Genomic DNA, 15688 nt, shown 5'->3' with positions numbered 1-15688 from the left:
GCTCTCGGGGTCTAGAGAGGGAGGAGGAGTGGAGCCGAACTATAGGGACGCCGGCATCACACGAAGAAGGCGGAGCCTAAAGACAGGGAGGAGGAGGCCGGTGGCGAACTGGGGGGGGCTTAACAGCGATGGGTGGGGTCTGGAATCTGTGGGAACGCCTCTTTTTGGGAGTGGGTCTGGTTTGAAGCAGAATGGGAGGAGCCAGTAGGGAAAGGGGAGGAACTTTGCGTGGGGACCGGGATCATTGGAAATTAGCCAGAGGTGCGGGCAGGGAGGGTTCCAAGAGGTGATCAACTTGGAAAGTGGGCCAATCTGTGACGCAAATCCTTTAGTCCCGCCTCCAACTCCGCCCCTCACTGCTCCATTCTTTCGCTGCTAATTGGTTCTAGTTTCTCCACCCGCCAGACGTCTTTGCCACTGAGCAGTGGTTTTACAAAGGCGCAAATATCCGCCTGGGGGATTCGGGTGCTGGAAATGAACTCGGCTCTCATTGGGCACCTATGGACCTTATTTGCTTGGGTGATCGGGATTGGTTGTCCTCTTGGGTGGCCTGGGCGGTGTTTGTCCCGCACGTGACCATCTACCGCCATGGCCGGGCCAGGAGCTGCTTTCCGTCGCCTGGGTGCCTTGTCAGGAGCTGGGGCCTTGGGCTTGGCCACCTACGGGGCGCACGGTCAGGAACCTGGGGACGCAACTGGGACATGCAAGGGACGACCTCTGGGGGTCTGATGCAGGGGCAGAGCCTATGGGAAGTGTCCCACGCTCCCCACCCCGTGACTGTCCGCGGAACCCTAAATTTGTTTTTGTGGTACCGGGGATTGAGTTCAGGACCTTGCTCTTGCAAGGCAGGCGCAGTGCCACTGAGCTAAATCCCGGCCCTGAGCTCTAAATCTTTTTTTGTTTTGTCCTAAATCTTTTAAAGTCCTTCATCGGGTCCAGTTGGTTCCCAGGACTGTTTCCACCACCAATCGGTAGCTTCCTTGGGGTCGCCCTTTCTCACAAAGTCCACTTGGGTATCCCGCGTATGAGGACAGTCGGGCCTGGCGCTATGTTTGATAACCTTTGCCTCTCCTCTCTACAGGCGCTCAGTTCCCGGATGCCTACGGGAAGGAGGTGAAATAACTGCGCTGGGGCTCCCCGACTCGCTGGTCTAAGAAGGCACAGAGTCTAGGGTCCATGAGGAAAGTGGGGGCTAGGGGAAAGTGAGAGTCTTTGGAGCAGCAAATGCTACAAGCCTGTGATGTGGGTGCCTGAGGGAGCGGCAAGCGGGACTTAAGGCTGGGGGTGGGGTGGCAAACTTTGATCTCGTGTGTCACCATGGGATCTAGTTGCCTGCTTTGCTTAGGAAGACCCCCGTGTCTCTTTTCTTACAGCTCTTTGACAAGGCCAACAAACACCACTTCTTTCACAGTCTGGCCCTGTTAGGGGTATCCCATTGCAGAAAGCCCCTCTGGGTAATTTGTCCCCCTGCCTAATCCTGAGCAAGCCCATCCACTCCCCCTCATTCTTTCCTGTTCTTACAAGACTACTCTGTCTGTGTCTCCTACAGGCCGGGTTGCTGCTAGCTTCTGGAACCACCTTATTCTGCACCAGCTTTTACTACCAGGCTCTGAGTGGAGACACTAGCATCCAGATGTTGGGCCCAGCAGGAGGGAGCTTGCTTCTCTTGGGCTGGTTTACCTTGGCTCTTTGAAGTCTCCTTTTAGTTACTGGGTTTTTCTGGATAATTTTGTGGGAAGTTGGAACAGAAAGGGAATTAAAAAAGGAAAAGCAAATAACTTTGGAGCCTTTGTTCATCAAACCAAACTCTTGGAAAGGAAAAGGTAAGGATTCAACCTTTGAGCCCCTTCCCTTTTCTAAGACTTATCAATGAACCTTGGTTCTGGGGATTCTGCTGTCTTTAAGGTAACTTGTTATGATGTTCTTAAGCTGGTGGGCACTAGAGTCATAAAGAATGCTTGAAATAGCTGAACATAGTGGCACACGCCTGTAATCTTAATATTCGGGAGGCTGAGGCAGGAGCATCACTATGAGTTCCTGGCCAGCCTGGGCTACATAGTGTGTTCAAGGCCATTCTGAACTACATAGTGAAACCCTTTGTCAAAAAACTAAAAGAAGGGCCAGGGATTTAGCTCAGTGCTTCCGCTGCCTGCCTCGAAAGCACAAGGTCCCGAGTTTGATCCCCGGTACCACAAAAAAAACAACAACCTGTATTCAAAAAACTAAAAGAAAGCTGGGCATGGTATTGCATGCCTGTCATCCCAGCACTCAAGAGGCTGAGGCCAGAAAGTTCCAGGCCAGCCTGGATTACATAGTGAGTTCAAGGCAGGGATTTTAGCTCAGTGGTTTCGCCGCCTGCTGCGCAAGCTCAAGGACCCAAGATCGATCCCCGGTACCAAAACAACAACAAAAAAACATAGTGAGTTCAACGCTAGCCTGCACTGCAAAGCGAGACCCTGTCTCAAAACAAAAACAAAAACCTCACAAGAATGGTTAAAATAATGTAGATTCTTACTGAAGTTCTCTTTGGTGCCTTGGAATCTGCATTTTATTAAGCTTGCTATGTAGTTCTGATGTTCACTACAATTTGAAAATTACTGTAGGGTAGAAGTTTTCAGCTCTGTCACTCCGTAAGTTTGTTGCACACTCACTTACTTTAGAAGTGAAGATTAAAGCAAAGCTGGACAGGAAAAGTTACTAAATATTTTGAGGTTCAAAGCAGAAACAACATGTATTGGGGATCAGAAAATGATTCATAGTGCTTGAGACAATCCTTAAAGGAGCTTGTTGTGTGGAAGACATACAATGAACAAAGGGACTGAGGTGGGGAGGGGAATACTTTAGGGGCCAATATTCATCCTCATTGTGGGCTGAGTTAAGTAGGAGAGGAGGGACAAAAAATGGCAAGGAAAGCTGGACTAGTACAGCGTAGAGAGAACTGGAAGATGTTTAGGAGCACAACATTTAGTAACCCAATGTTTATCCTGTGTTTCAGACACATTGTGAGGAGGTTCAATCATGAGCAAGACAAAGCGTGGTAGCACACACCTGTAATCCCGTCAGGTGGGAGGCTGAGGCAGGAGGATCACTACAAGTTCAAGGCCAGCCTGGGCTACATAGTGAGTTCAAAGCCAGTCTGAACTATACAGCAAAACCCTGTCTCAATCTTACCACACAGAAAAATACCAGCAAGACAGATAATGTTGTTTTCCTGATGAAGTTTCCCATCTAGCAGTAGGAACAGATCTTAAGCAGTTAAACACACAAATATGTCATTGCAAGGTGTACTACCTGCTTGAGGGAAAAAGAACAGTGGAACAGCCTAGAAGTGAGGGGTGTCCCCTCCCCTTTAGATGGGAAGGAGGTCCTACTGAAGCTGAAGTAACTATGAGAAGAGTAGAAAAAGTATATTCTAGGCAGAAGGAAAAATAGGCAAGACAGACTGAAAAGAGCAGTTCAAGATCCTTGAAGTGAGACAAAATTTGGTGAGTTGGAGGAAGGGCAAATCCAGAATAGCTGCCATGTAGTAGACCAAGGAGTCCTAATGGCCAGTGCAGGCCTTGCAGAGGGTAGTAAGTTGCTTGGACTCTATTTGTAGCACAACAGTAAGTTCCTGAAGGGTTTAAGTCTTCCTTTTAACTTTCCATTTTTATGTATGTTTTGCAAAGTATAACGTATATAATATATTGAGGACATAATTTTCATGAATGTATGCATTCAGAAAGTTTGGACATCTACCAACAGATGAATGGATAAAGAAAATGGCATATATATATATATATATATATATATATATATATAGCATATATATGTAATGGAGTACTACTCAGCCATAAAGAAGGATAAATTTGAGTCATTTGGAGGAAATGGATGCACTTTGAGACCTTTATACTAAGTAAAATAAACCAGACACAGAAGTTAAATATTGCATGGTTTCTCTGATATGAGAAGCCCAAAGTATAAATAACTGAAAGAGCAAAATAATAAAGGATGATAAGAAACAGGCAGGTAGGCCTTTTGCAGATGGGAAAAGTATCTAGAGATGGAGGGAGAGAGGAGAAGAAAGGGAAAGTAAAAAGGATTGATTCACTATGTATATGTATCAACTCCCCACGATGAATATATTCATTATGTATCACAAATATTTTAATTAAAAAGTATGTAGGCTGGAGATTTAGCTCAGTGGTTCTGCTGCCTGCCTCACAAGTGCAAGGACTGGAGTTCGAACCCTGGTACCAAAAAAAAAAAACCAAATAAAAAGTATGTAAACTCTCAAAATTACAATTTCTGGGTAATCTTATCCAGTTCCATATCTTTACAATCTGGTTTCCTTGTTTCTCTTTTTTCTTTTTTTTTGAGACAGAGTCTTGCTATTTAGTTAAGGCTGGCCTTGAACTCACAGCAATCCTCCTGCCTCAACCTCCAGAGTTCTGGGATAACAGGTGTGTGCCACCATTCCCAGCAAATTATTTTTTAGTTGTTTTTTTTTGTGTGTGTGTGATACCGGGATCGAACTCGGGACCTTGTCCTTGAGAGGCAGGCGCTGGAACCACTGAGCTAAATCCCCGGCCCTAGTTTTGGTTTTTGAGATGGGGGGGGGCTCTCACCAAGTAGTTCAGGCTGGCCTTGAACTCACTATGTAGTCCAGGCTGGCCTTGAACTCATAGCGATCCTCCTGCTTCAGCCTCCCAAATGACAGGATTACAGGTGTGTCCCACCATGGTAGCCTTGAGCTTGCAGTGATCCTCCTTTCTCAATCTCCCGAGTGGTGGGATGATAGGTGTGCGCTACCATGCCTGGTTTGGCATTTCTATCCATTTTAGGTGGCATCTGGGTCACATGACAAACATCCTGGAAGAGACCTAGGCATGGGAGTAACCACACTCCACATATCGAGGTCCTCAGTGCCTTAGCTCTGCCCCTGCCAGTAGGCTGGCTCTTGGGAAACTAAAATAAATAAAGCCTGCTTGATACTTGGTCTCTATTTTTACTATTGTGATTTATTAAGTGATGTATTTAAGTTAGGTTTGGTATACAGTAAGTGCCCGACTTACAAATGAGTTCCATTCCCAGAGAACATTCATTAATTCAGATTTGTTTGGAAGTCTGACAAAGTGAGTCTTATACACCTTTGACACAAACATACGGTGTAAAGCATTAAAAAACCAAGCACAGCTGGGTGTGATGGCTCACGCCATCCTAGCACTCAGGAGGCTGAGGCAGGATTGCCACGAGTTTGAGGCCAACCTAAGCTACATAGTGAGTTCATGGCCAGTCTGAACTGTGTAGCAAGACCCCTGTCTCCAAGAAAACAAAAAACAAACACACAGAAGTACAGTAAGTCCCTGAGTACTGTACTACCTTACACTATTGCACTGTGTGGTAAGCACACAGCAGCAAACTGACAATGTCTGGCAGACATGTGAGTTACTTCTGCAATTTGTTTGCATCTACAAGTGTTTGTAATGCCAGATCCTTTTGTATCTGTGAAAGTTCACAACTTGAATGTTTGTAAGTTGGGGACTTACTGTAGTCAGTTGTGGTACAGCACGGGACACTCATGAGACTGGAGAAAAGATTGCATATCCCAGAGGGAAGAGGCCAGCATACTGACTGAGGGAAGGGGGAAGCCGTTGAGGAGATGCTCAGCCCACAGATGGGAACAAAGGAGGGAGGGAAGTAGGGGGCTGAAGCATTTATTGGGGTACAGAGTGTTAGCTATTTTTATGGTTCCCCATGACAGGGTGGGATTGGTTAATTTGAAGGAAGCACAAATCTAAGGCAGAAAACTCAAGAGTTATATTTTGAGTTCACCAACTTTCAGTTTTGTTTTTTTCGGGTTCGAGGGATCAAACTCAGGACCTTGCACTTGCCAGACTGGAATGGTGCCACTGAGCTACATCCCCGGCCCTGGGTTCCCCATGTTTAAAATAAAAGAGAGCTGGGCATGGTGGTGTATACCTGTAATCCCAGCACTCTGAGCCTAGACTATATAGTGCGTTCAAACTCAGCCCAGGATACATAGTGAGACTCTGTCTCAGCAAAACAAAAAAATAAAGCAAAAGTGAGGGACACAAGTGGTTCAGGGTATGGACTTTACCTAGAACATGTAACTGAGTGGAAAGGTCCTCAAAATGCACAGGTCAAGGGTGACAAGCCAGGGACAGGAAAATACAGGCAAGTCAGTGGCTGGGGATGTAGCTCAGTGATAGAGTGCTTGCCTAGTAGGTGCCCTGACTTTGACCCCTAGCACACACACACACACACACACACACACACACACACACACACACAAATGGCTGCCAAGACTGCATTAATATGAATGAGAGTTATAATTCTTAAACATTGTGTCAGATTTTCTGAACATCTCTACAAGTTTGTGAAAAGGAAAGCTAAGAGAGATTCTATATTACGCAGCTAGGACCTGGGTAAGCGGTGAATAAAATTCTCTTAACTCATAGAGATAAATTCTTTTCTGTGAACCAAGAAATTCAAATTTCAGCAGTAAAAATAGCCCCTTTAAAAATCATTTGAAAAAAAAATTCATTTGAAGGTGGTCATGATGGTGTACACCTGTAATCTTAACAATCTAGGAGGCTGAAACATGAAGATCACAAGTTCAAGCCTATCCCTGGCAACTTAGCAGTTTAGTGAGACCATATCTCAAATCATTTGACAGCCAAGCATGGTGGTGTACCCCTGTAATCCCAGTGTTCGTGAGGCTGAGGCAGGAGGACTGAGAGTTTGATGCCAGCCTGGGCTACATGTAGAGACCTCAATACCTCAGTCTTAGTGCCCCCTCCAGAAAAAAAAAGTCATTCAATGCTGGGTGTGGTGGCACATGTCTATAATCCCAGCACTTGGGAGGATGAGGCAGGAGGATTGCCATGAGTTTGAGGCCAGCCTGAATTACATACCAAGACTCTGTCTCAAAAATAAAAAAAACAAGCTGGGTGTGGTGGTGCATGCCCGTGATCCCAGTACTCGGGAGGCTGAGGCAGCCTCGAGTTTGAGGCCAGCCTGAGCTACAAAGGGAGACCCTATCTCAAAAATCAAAAACGGGCTGGGGATATAGCTCAGTGGCACTGTGCCTGCCTCATAAGCTCAAGGTCCTGAGTTTGATCACTGGTACCACAAAAAAAAGAAATTTCCTCCTGCCTTTGCCTATTTACAGCCTACTTGTCTTACTTTCTTGTCTCAGAGACACAATACTCAACATCCACAATTTAAAAGAGGAAAAGTTTATTTTGGCTCAGTATATAGAGCTTTCAGTCCATAGTCGGCTGGCTCCAAGGCAGGGCAGCATTGGCAGAAGGGCACAGAGGAGGCTTGCTCATGGCGTGGCAGGCAGGAAGCAGACAGCTGGATCAAGCGAGGAGGATGGCAGACAGACCTTTCCAGGCCATGCCCCAGTGACCACTTCCTCCAACCAGGCTTCACTTCTCAACATCACACTTAGCTATAAGCTTTGCTGCCTGCCTCGCAAGTGCAAGATTGTACCAAAAAAACAAAAATAAAAATAAACTCAACAGTGGACTAATCCATTGGTGATTATCACACCCCCATGATCCAGTTACTTCCCAAGAGCTCCACCTATGAGCCCATGAGGTTTGGAGGGACATATAAATATAAACCATAGGCTGGGCATGGTGGTGTACACCTGTGATCCCAGCACTCAGGAGGCTGAGGCAGGAAAAAAGCTGTGAGTTCAAGGCAAGTCTCAACTACATAGCAAGACCAATCCCCTCAAAAAATATATATCACAACATTCTGTCCCTGGACCCCAAAAGACTCATGCACATCCTTTTATGCAAAATGCATTTTTTAGTCCATATCTAAGAATTGCCTGTCCTAACAGTTTCACCATTGCTGAAAAGTCCAAGTGCAGGGACTCCTCGAGATTTAAGGCAAGCTCTTAGCTGTGAGCCCTTGTACAAATGAAAAGAAAGTTTTATGTTTTTGGGTTTTTTTTGTACTGGGGATCGAACTCAGGACCTTGCTCTTGTGAGGCAGGTGGTGGAACCACTGAGCTAAATTCCTGGCCCCTGAAAAGAAAGTTTTAAATACTACTGACATACAAAGGCTTGGGGTAAACATTCCCATTCCAAAAGGGAGAAATAGAAGGGAAAAAAGTAATGGGACAAAAGCAAGGTCAGCATCCAGCAGGGGAAACAGTAAATCCTGTAGTTCCGTGTCCAGCAATAGAGGTAACATGTGAACTCCAAAGACCCTAGAGCCTGGATAGTCCTGCCCCTATGGCACTGCTGGTGGCTGCAGCCTTCATGGCTTCTTTTTTTTTTCGGTACCGGGGATTGAACTCAGGACCTTGTACTTGCAAGGCAGGTGCGGTGCCACTGAGCTAAATCCCCAGCCCTCATGGCCTCTTTCTTGAGCTAGCTTTGCTCACTCCTTCCTCAGATGATCCACATTCCTGCCTTCTCCAGACTTCTGGGGTCTCCACTGCACCTTTGGCTTCACACTCACAGCTTTACACATTGCCTTCTCGGGCACACTGCCTGGCTTCCCAGGCCGTCTTCTGAAATCTGGGTAGATGCCTTCCTAACCCCACAACTCTTGCATTCTTCATGATTATCATGACCCATGATCCAATCACCTCCCAAAAGCCCCACCTATGAGCATATGAGGCTTTGGAGGACATCTAGATATAAATCATAGCACTACTCTTGACAAAGCAGCCTGAGAGAAAGAGATCCCTCTAACACAGTAGTCTTCAGCCAGGGCTGCATATTGAAATCTAGAGAATTCTCAAAACGTTCCTCTGTCTGCACAACTTACCCCAAAGTAAAATTTAATGGCTATGAAGTGGTACCCAGGCAGAGGTAGTTCTTAAAATATCTCAGATGATTCTACATGTGGCCAGGGTTGAGAACTACTGTTTTGATGCCTAAGTCTCCTATTTCTTCTCTGTCTAATCACTCTACCACTTCCCATCTCAGAGTATAGTCTGCTGGTCTGCAAAGGCTGTATGTAATCCAGCCTCCTTTGCCCTTTCTACCCTCCCCTTCATTAACTCCATTCCAGCTTCACTGGTCTCCTTTTTACTCACGGAACACACTTTTGCCACAAGACCTTTGACCTTGTTCCCTTGTTCCCTCTGCCTAAAACAATGTTCACCCACTGTACATGGTGTTCATTGCTCACCTCCTTCAGGTTTTTGCTCAATTTTTCAGTGATACTTTATTAGCCAGCTCTCTTTAAAACTGCAAATCCATCCTGGCATGGTGGCACACATCTATAGTCCCATCTGCTAGGAAGGCTAAGTCAGGAGGATCTCGTAAGCCCAGGAGTTCAAGGCCACTGTGGGCAACACAATAAGACTGCATCTAAAAAACAAGACAAAATAAAATAAAAAATGGCAAGCCCAAGCTGGAGGTGTAGGTCAGTGGTAGAATGTTTACCTAGCGGAAGGCCTTGGGTTCTATCCCTAGCACTGAAGGAAAAAAAAAAATGATAAAATTGTACCTCGTCCAACACTCTCTTCTCTGCTTTCCTCATTCTGTTCTGTCATCATAGAACTTACCACCCTCTGACTTCTCATCAATTTTACCTATTATCTGTGTCTTCCCTAGCACATTTGCCAAGGAGGTCAGGAATTAGTGTCTTTTTAAATTGTTTTTTTTTTTGGTACCGGGGATAGAACTCGGGTCCTTGCGCTTCCAAGGCAGGCAGCACAACCACTGAGCTAAATCCCCGGCATTAGTGTCTTTTAAAAAAATAGTTATATAGAGCCAGGTGTGGTGGGGCTCACCTGTAATCCCAGCATTCAGAGGCTGAGGCAAGAGGATGGCCAGGAGTTCAAGGCCAGCCTGGGCCACATAGTGAGTTCAGGGCCAGGCTGAACTACAAAGCAAGACTGGGTCTCACCACCAACCCCCCCCCCCCAAAAAAATCCTGGTTATGTATTACTATCACCTCAAATGCTGTCTGTCTGGCATGCAGTAGGTACTCCCTAAACCTTTGTTGGATTTCTGAATGTTTCTGTTTTAGTGGAAGCTGGCTCAAGGTTTGAGCCATGTAGAGTCAAAGGCACTAGGAGATACTGGGAAAGGTCAGCATTTGGATCTGGAGCAGATGATAACTAATGCTGTGGAAGGGGCTAAGCAAACTCAAGAGAGGGGTGCTGGGACTATTCCAGATTAATATGGACATGGGGGTAGGAGGTCCCTCAACCTGCTTTTCTTGATTTTTTTTTTTTTTTTTTTTTTTTTTTGAGACAGTCTTGCTAAGTTGGCCTGGCTGGGCTTGAACTTTGATCCTCCTGTCTCAGCCTTCCAGAGTGCTGGGATTACAGCCCTGCACCACCTCCTCCAGCTTCCCAAACTATCTTGATGGGTGATACTTGCATCTGCCTCGCTACTAGAAAGACATGTGAGGCCATCCTCGACTCCTCGCCTTCACATCTCACCCCTGACCAAGTTCTGTCTTATTGTCTATGCATTTTTAAAGCCAGTTTACTGCACCACCGCGACCACAGGTATCTTTTCCAGCAGATTACTTCTACCAACCCAGCCTGAGCTCCTCAGTCGTTCAAACCCCTGCGGACCTCCCTCAGCTCAGGACAGACCCAGGACGCAGACCAACCGACTCCTCTAGAAGAAGCTTTTGCTGACCAAGCTTCCTCCTCTGGCCTCCTGAGCCTCACTTGACGCACATTATTGACACTGTTTGGCGGCCTGTCACCCACGTGGCTGGGGTCACTTGAAGGAAGCACAGTAATTTTGAGGTGCCTGTGTAGGTCACCGCTGCGTCAGGGAGCGAAGACTGTGAGGTCGACCTAGAGAGGTAGAAAAAGCTAGAAGTCAATCCAGGAAGCCAATGAGTGAGTGAAGGGTGTTCTGCTGCGTCAGCGAGGCCCAAAACGCCCTTGGGAGGAGGAGCCCAGGGTCCGTTGCAGTTGGTTCGCAGGAGCGCAGCCCAGTGGCCTGGGCTTGCACCTAGGGGCGCCCCAGCAGGGGTCATAGGGCTGGGGTTTGGCTGGCTGTGTTGCCCAGGAGCTCTCGGCTTCTGCAGTCGGAGCGGAAGGGACGGGGGCCGCAGCAACACCCAGGGGTGCTAAGTCCCAGGCCTCTGACCCCAAGAGGAGAAGCGTCCTCCTCTCTGCGCAGACGCGCCACCCGGGCCGGGAGGGGTGGGGCCTGGCCGGTCGAGGGGCGGGGTCAGGCCCCGGACCCTCCTCCACGAGCGCCTGGGAGTCTCCGAGTGCGTGGCCCCCGGGCTATTCTGGGGGCTTCAGGTGAGCCGGGGCATATTGGGGTCAGGAAGACCTCCTTTGAAGTCATGCAGTTGGGGTGACCGCGGGCCCATCTGTCCTGCCGTCCGCCCACAGCTGCCTCCGAGGAGAATGGGAGAACAAAGGGAGGGGGCGGTTCTGGGGCCCCGGAGGAAATCCAGGGTCCCAGGTACCCGGCCCTGCCCTCTGACACTTTCGGTTTCTCCCCAAGTCTTAGGCGCCGCCCAAGAGACCCTGGGCTGGCGCCGGGCGCATTGGCTCTCCGCGTTTGCCTGTCCGTCTTTGTGTCTGTCTCTGTCTGTCTGGCTGTCTCCGAGCTTGCCTCCACTTCCACAACTAAGTCTCCTGGGCACCGACATCCCACCAACCCGGCCCCTGTCCCTCTCTCATGGCAGGTAAGCGGGCGCTAGGCTGGGGGTCTCCGTTATCCCCCCACGGCCTTGGGTATGGGGTGTGGAACACATCCTCTAGGAATGTACTCAGACTGGCTGGCTGCATGGGGCCCTCCGTTCCTTTCCTCCTGGGAGCCGCCGCCCTGCTCCCCTGCCCCATCCTTCTCCCTTCCCACGTGAACCACGGGGCCTCTCGGAGGAATAAGGGGATGAGGCTACAGGTACCTTTCTAATTTGCCCCTGACCCCCGACAGGTTACTTACCCCCCAAAGGCTACGCCCCTTCGCCCCCACCTCCCTACCCTGTGACCACCGGGTACCCGGAGCCCGTGCTGCATCCTGGGCCCGTGCAGGCTCCCCTGCCCGCCCAGGTGCCTCCCCCTGCGCCTGGCTTCGCTCTCTTCCCTTCGCCGGGCCCCGTGGCCCCCGGGCCTCCTGCCCCCTTCTCGCCACTGCCAGGGCTGCCTTCTGGCCTCGAGTTCCTGGCACAGGTGAGTGGCAGGGAGGGTATCAGGAGGGTACTTGGGAGTTCAGGTGCGCCAGTTGATGTCAGCTCTACCCTGCTCTTCTCAGATTGATCAGATCTTGATTCACCAGAAGGCTGAGCGAGTGGAAAGTAAGTTGAATGCAGAATCTTCCGGGCCTCATTACCCTGGCAAAGATGGTGGGCTTCTGGGCAGGCAAGGCACCTAGGCCTCAGCGTGTCACCCCCAACAGCGTTCCTAGGCTGGGAGACCTGTAACCGGTATGAATTGCGCTCAGGCGCCGGGCAGCCCCTGGGCCAGGCGGCTGAGGAGAGCAACTGCTGTGCCCGCCTGTGCTGTGGTGCCCGCCGGCCGCTTCGTGTCCGCCTGGCAGACTCCGGGGACCGAGAAGTGCTTCGCCTGATCCGTCCACTCCACTGTGGCTGCCTGTGCTGCCCCTGTGGCCTCCAGGAGGTGGGCTTGGAGACTTGGCGTACAGAGGCTGCCTCAAAGGGCTAAGGAGGCGGGCACTGATGGGGCAGGGCCTGGAATGAGGTGTGGCTCTAATGGCAGTGGGCAGGTAGGGAATGGCAAGTTTAGTGAGGGTTTGGGTAGACAGAAGGTAATGAATGCCAGATAGTGCCAGGACCCATGAGGACTTGGGTCAGGGTGCACAGGCTCAGCAATGACCTGTCTGCCTCCCATTCTAGATGGAAGTACAGGCTCCACCAGGCACTACCATTGGCCATGTTCTACAGACCTGGCATCCCTTTCTCCCTAAGTTCTCCATCCAAGATGCCGATCGCCAGACAGTCCTGCGAGTGGTGGGACCTTGCTGGACCTGTGGCTGTGGCATAGACACCAACTTTGAGGTATCGGAAATAAAGGGGAGATTCCTGAATCTTCATAAACCAAGATGGCAGCTTCCATGAGGCAGGATGGCTTGACTAAGATCAAGACCCTGGGGTCATCAATCTAAATCTGTTTGACTCCTACCACACTTCCAGTTTTCCTCTATTCAGAAATGGGATGGTCTCGTGGTCTTATGAAAGCATAGCAAAAAGGATTTCATCTTCAAAACCAATGTTGATTGTTATCTACAGCCCTGGGTTGGTGGGAAAAATCTGACCCATCCAACCTGAAGTCCAACTGATATTCTTCTTATCTATCACCAATTGAACCTGGAGAACTCAAGTGATAAGAGTTTCAGGTTGAGGCCTGAGAAATATTTTGGTTTCTAAAGACAGAGACAGTTTATAGATGCTAGGGTTCTTTAAGGGATAATTCACTGTACAGATAAGAGAGAAGCAACAGGTATTATCCAGTAGACTTGCCAACACTTCCGATAAGGTACTTTACCTAAGATTACTTTTAAAAAGTGAGTCACTCTGGTAGTCAGAGGGAGGTTCTGTGATGGGAACCAGTTGTGAAGGAGATAACTCTGTAATCTCTGTACAGAAATGTGTAGATTATGGATTCTCAGAGGGCCAGTGTCCCTTTTTCACAATTATGAATGGTCCATATGGAGGCTGCACCCTCAGGACTGCAGGGCTGGTTGGAACAGGCCCTGCTCAACCTGGGACAGGGCTGCAGAAAGTGCCTTCAAGCTGGAGGATAGTGGAGGAAGGGGATGGACAGGATATTATAGGAAATTGCTCCAGTCCTAGTCACCAGATAATGGGCATAAAAAAAGGACCAGGAAATCACTATGAATTACCACCCACATCACCAGAGACAACTGTTTTTGCTGGGCTTAGAGAGATTAGTGAAAATCATGATCCTCAGAGGCACCTCCTTGCAATCAATAGATTTGGACCCCCTCTAGATGGGACTCATGTGCAGTGCTGGACAGGGCATGCCCCTACTTTGCAGACTAGAGAAAAGTCATCCTTTTGGGAAGACATAGCCATCTAAGAGCTTGCCTGGCTGATAAAGTGTAGCCAGGATTTTGTCAGCTTCCTTTGCTCTCTCAGTCGGGCTTCTCTGTGTAGGGTACAGACTCTACCAACCGTGGGTATCAGGGACATTCGTAATCAAGGCAATAACCAGCCATATATTAAGGGGATTTGACTATATCATGTTTCCATTTCTCCTACTACTATTCAGTTATGTCATAAATGGTCTTTGGAGAACAGATCTGAGTTTGAACCCTGAGTTTTGCTATATACTTGCATGTAATACAGGGTGCTCAGTTCCTCCAGCTGTCCTATGGAAACTCAAGGCTGTTAGGATTCATGGGGTATAGAGCATGTACAGTTCATACATGGTGACTATGGGAGTAAGAATGGAAGCAGGTGAGATTGGTCACATCCTCCCCAGTTGGAGTCTTCTTCCCTCCCAACAGGTGAAGACCAGGGATGAATCACGCAGTGTAGGCCGCATCAGCAAGCAGTGGGGGGGGCTCCTGCAAGAAGCCCTCACAGATGCTGATGACTTCGGCCTACAATTTCCTCTGGATCTGGATGTGAGGGTGAAGGCTGTGCTGCTGGGGGCCACATTCCTCATTGTGAGTTGCCCACCACCACCCCTCCCTGCCACTCCTTGGTTGTCACTTGATGCTTTGTGCATTTCCTAACCTCTTGCTAGGAAAAGGTTAGGGACAGATATTTTGGGGGTTTGTGGGTCAAGACCTAGGTTGTGATAGCTGAGCCAGGCTGGCCCAGCCAGATTGTTGACAGTGCCCTCCCCTCAGGACTACATGTTCTTCGAGAAACGAGGAGGTGCTGGGCCCTCTGCCATCACCAGTTAGAGGATGCCTCAGGGTGAAGAGACCATCCCCTCAACCAGAATTCAAGATGGTCACTTGCTCTGGCCTAGCCCTTCCTCAGAGGCAGCCCCTTTCCTCCATGTACACTGCAGGGGACAGACAGGGGTTCCTCAGAGATGGGGGGCCCTGATGCCCAATCCCTGCCCTCTTCCCTGGCCTCCTTCACCTGTGGCCCCACAGAAGGGTATGTATGAGAGCCCTTTCCTGCTGCCTCCCACCGGTCCCTCTGCACAAAGGCATATAGGCTTTCAAACTTCCCTGCCCACTCCCTCCCACCCCCTTCCAGGGCCTCTGCATTGGAGAGAGGCCTTTGGAACCCAGGACTTCAGTTTTACCACAGGGTTAGTGGGGGAAGGGCAAGTAGCGCCAAAGATGGCAAACATCCTGCCTTTCCTATGCATTAGCCTGGCCAAGAGTTCAGCCTCAGACTATAGCACTTTGAAGGGATTCCCACTTCCCCACTAGCAGCTGTAAAGGCTAGGCCCTAGTGCCTACTTCCTTTCCCCCTTGGGCCCTGCCCACAGCTGGTGCTTGCTGCAGCTTCCTGTGCCTTACTTAACCACCCCTCCCCTCCCTTTCCCTAGGAAGGAGGCTGCATCTTTGTATGTTATATTCATATAAAGTTTGTAACTTTTTGAACATTTGAAGATATATGTAATAGGGGAGGGTAGAAGAATTTGTGTGGGAAAACACAAAGGGAACTTTGAGAGCTGGGGTGGGGTTGGCCCGTCTCATAATCCAGTCTATACTAGGATCAAATGTCCTTGAGTCTAAGAGGGTAATTTTCTTCACCTATGGCAGCCCTGGCCTAAACC

The 15688-nt window shown here is 49.0% G+C and overlaps 2 protein-coding genes and 1 long non-coding RNA gene across 8 annotated transcripts; 2 read left to right on the top strand and 1 right to left on the bottom strand.

The window, feature by feature from the left end:
* The first annotated feature begins 469 nt into the window (after positions 1-469).
* On the top strand, positions 470-1778 carry Tmem256 (transmembrane protein 256). The gene is made up of 4 exons (XM_004857404.4): positions 470-673; positions 1082-1113; positions 1374-1454; positions 1550-1778. Exons 1-4 carry the CDS (start codon positions 589-591, stop codon positions 1691-1693), a joined length of 342 nt encoding a protein of 113 aa, XP_004857461.1. The 5' UTR covers positions 470-588; the 3' UTR covers positions 1694-1778.
* Positions 1764-15512, top strand: Plscr3 (phospholipid scramblase 3). 6 transcript variants are annotated; one of them, XM_087191796.1, is made up of 10 exons: positions 1764-1823; positions 4364-4442; positions 10512-10840; positions 11463-11646; positions 11898-12133; positions 12216-12258; positions 12360-12580; positions 12817-12978; positions 14451-14612; positions 14799-15512. In XM_087191796.1, the coding sequence occupies exons 4-10, from the start codon at positions 11640-11642 to the stop codon at positions 14853-14855; spliced, it is 888 nt and encodes a 295-aa protein (XP_087047922.1). In that variant the 5' UTR covers positions 1764-1823; positions 4364-4442; positions 10512-10840; positions 11463-11639; the 3' UTR covers positions 14856-15512. The 6 variants fall into 6 exon arrangements, with proteins under 6 accessions (XP_087047922.1, XP_087047923.1, XP_021093963.1 ...); XM_087191797.1 differs by lacking the exons at positions 1764-1823; positions 4364-4442 and adding an exon at positions 10239-10389; XM_021238304.2 differs by lacking the exons at positions 1764-1823; positions 4364-4442 and having other exon boundaries at positions 10378-10840; positions 12405-12580.
* LOC147823898 (uncharacterized) lies at positions 4981-10239 on the bottom strand. The gene is made up of 2 exons (XR_015443232.1): positions 9163-10239; positions 4981-7475 (listed from the first exon to the last, which is right to left on the bottom strand). It is a non-coding gene; the product is annotated as an uncharacterized LOC147823898 (long non-coding RNA).
* Positions 15513-15688: the final 176 nt, after the last annotated feature.

This window comes from Heterocephalus glaber, unplaced genomic scaffold (assembly GCF_053883595.1).
Source record: "Heterocephalus glaber isolate CG9 unplaced genomic scaffold, H.glaber_assembly_v1.0 deba00001564, whole genome shotgun sequence".
NCBI lineage: Eukaryota > Metazoa > Chordata > Mammalia > Rodentia > Bathyergidae > Heterocephalus > Heterocephalus glaber.
This window is presented reverse-complemented; position numbering and strand designations above follow the sequence as displayed.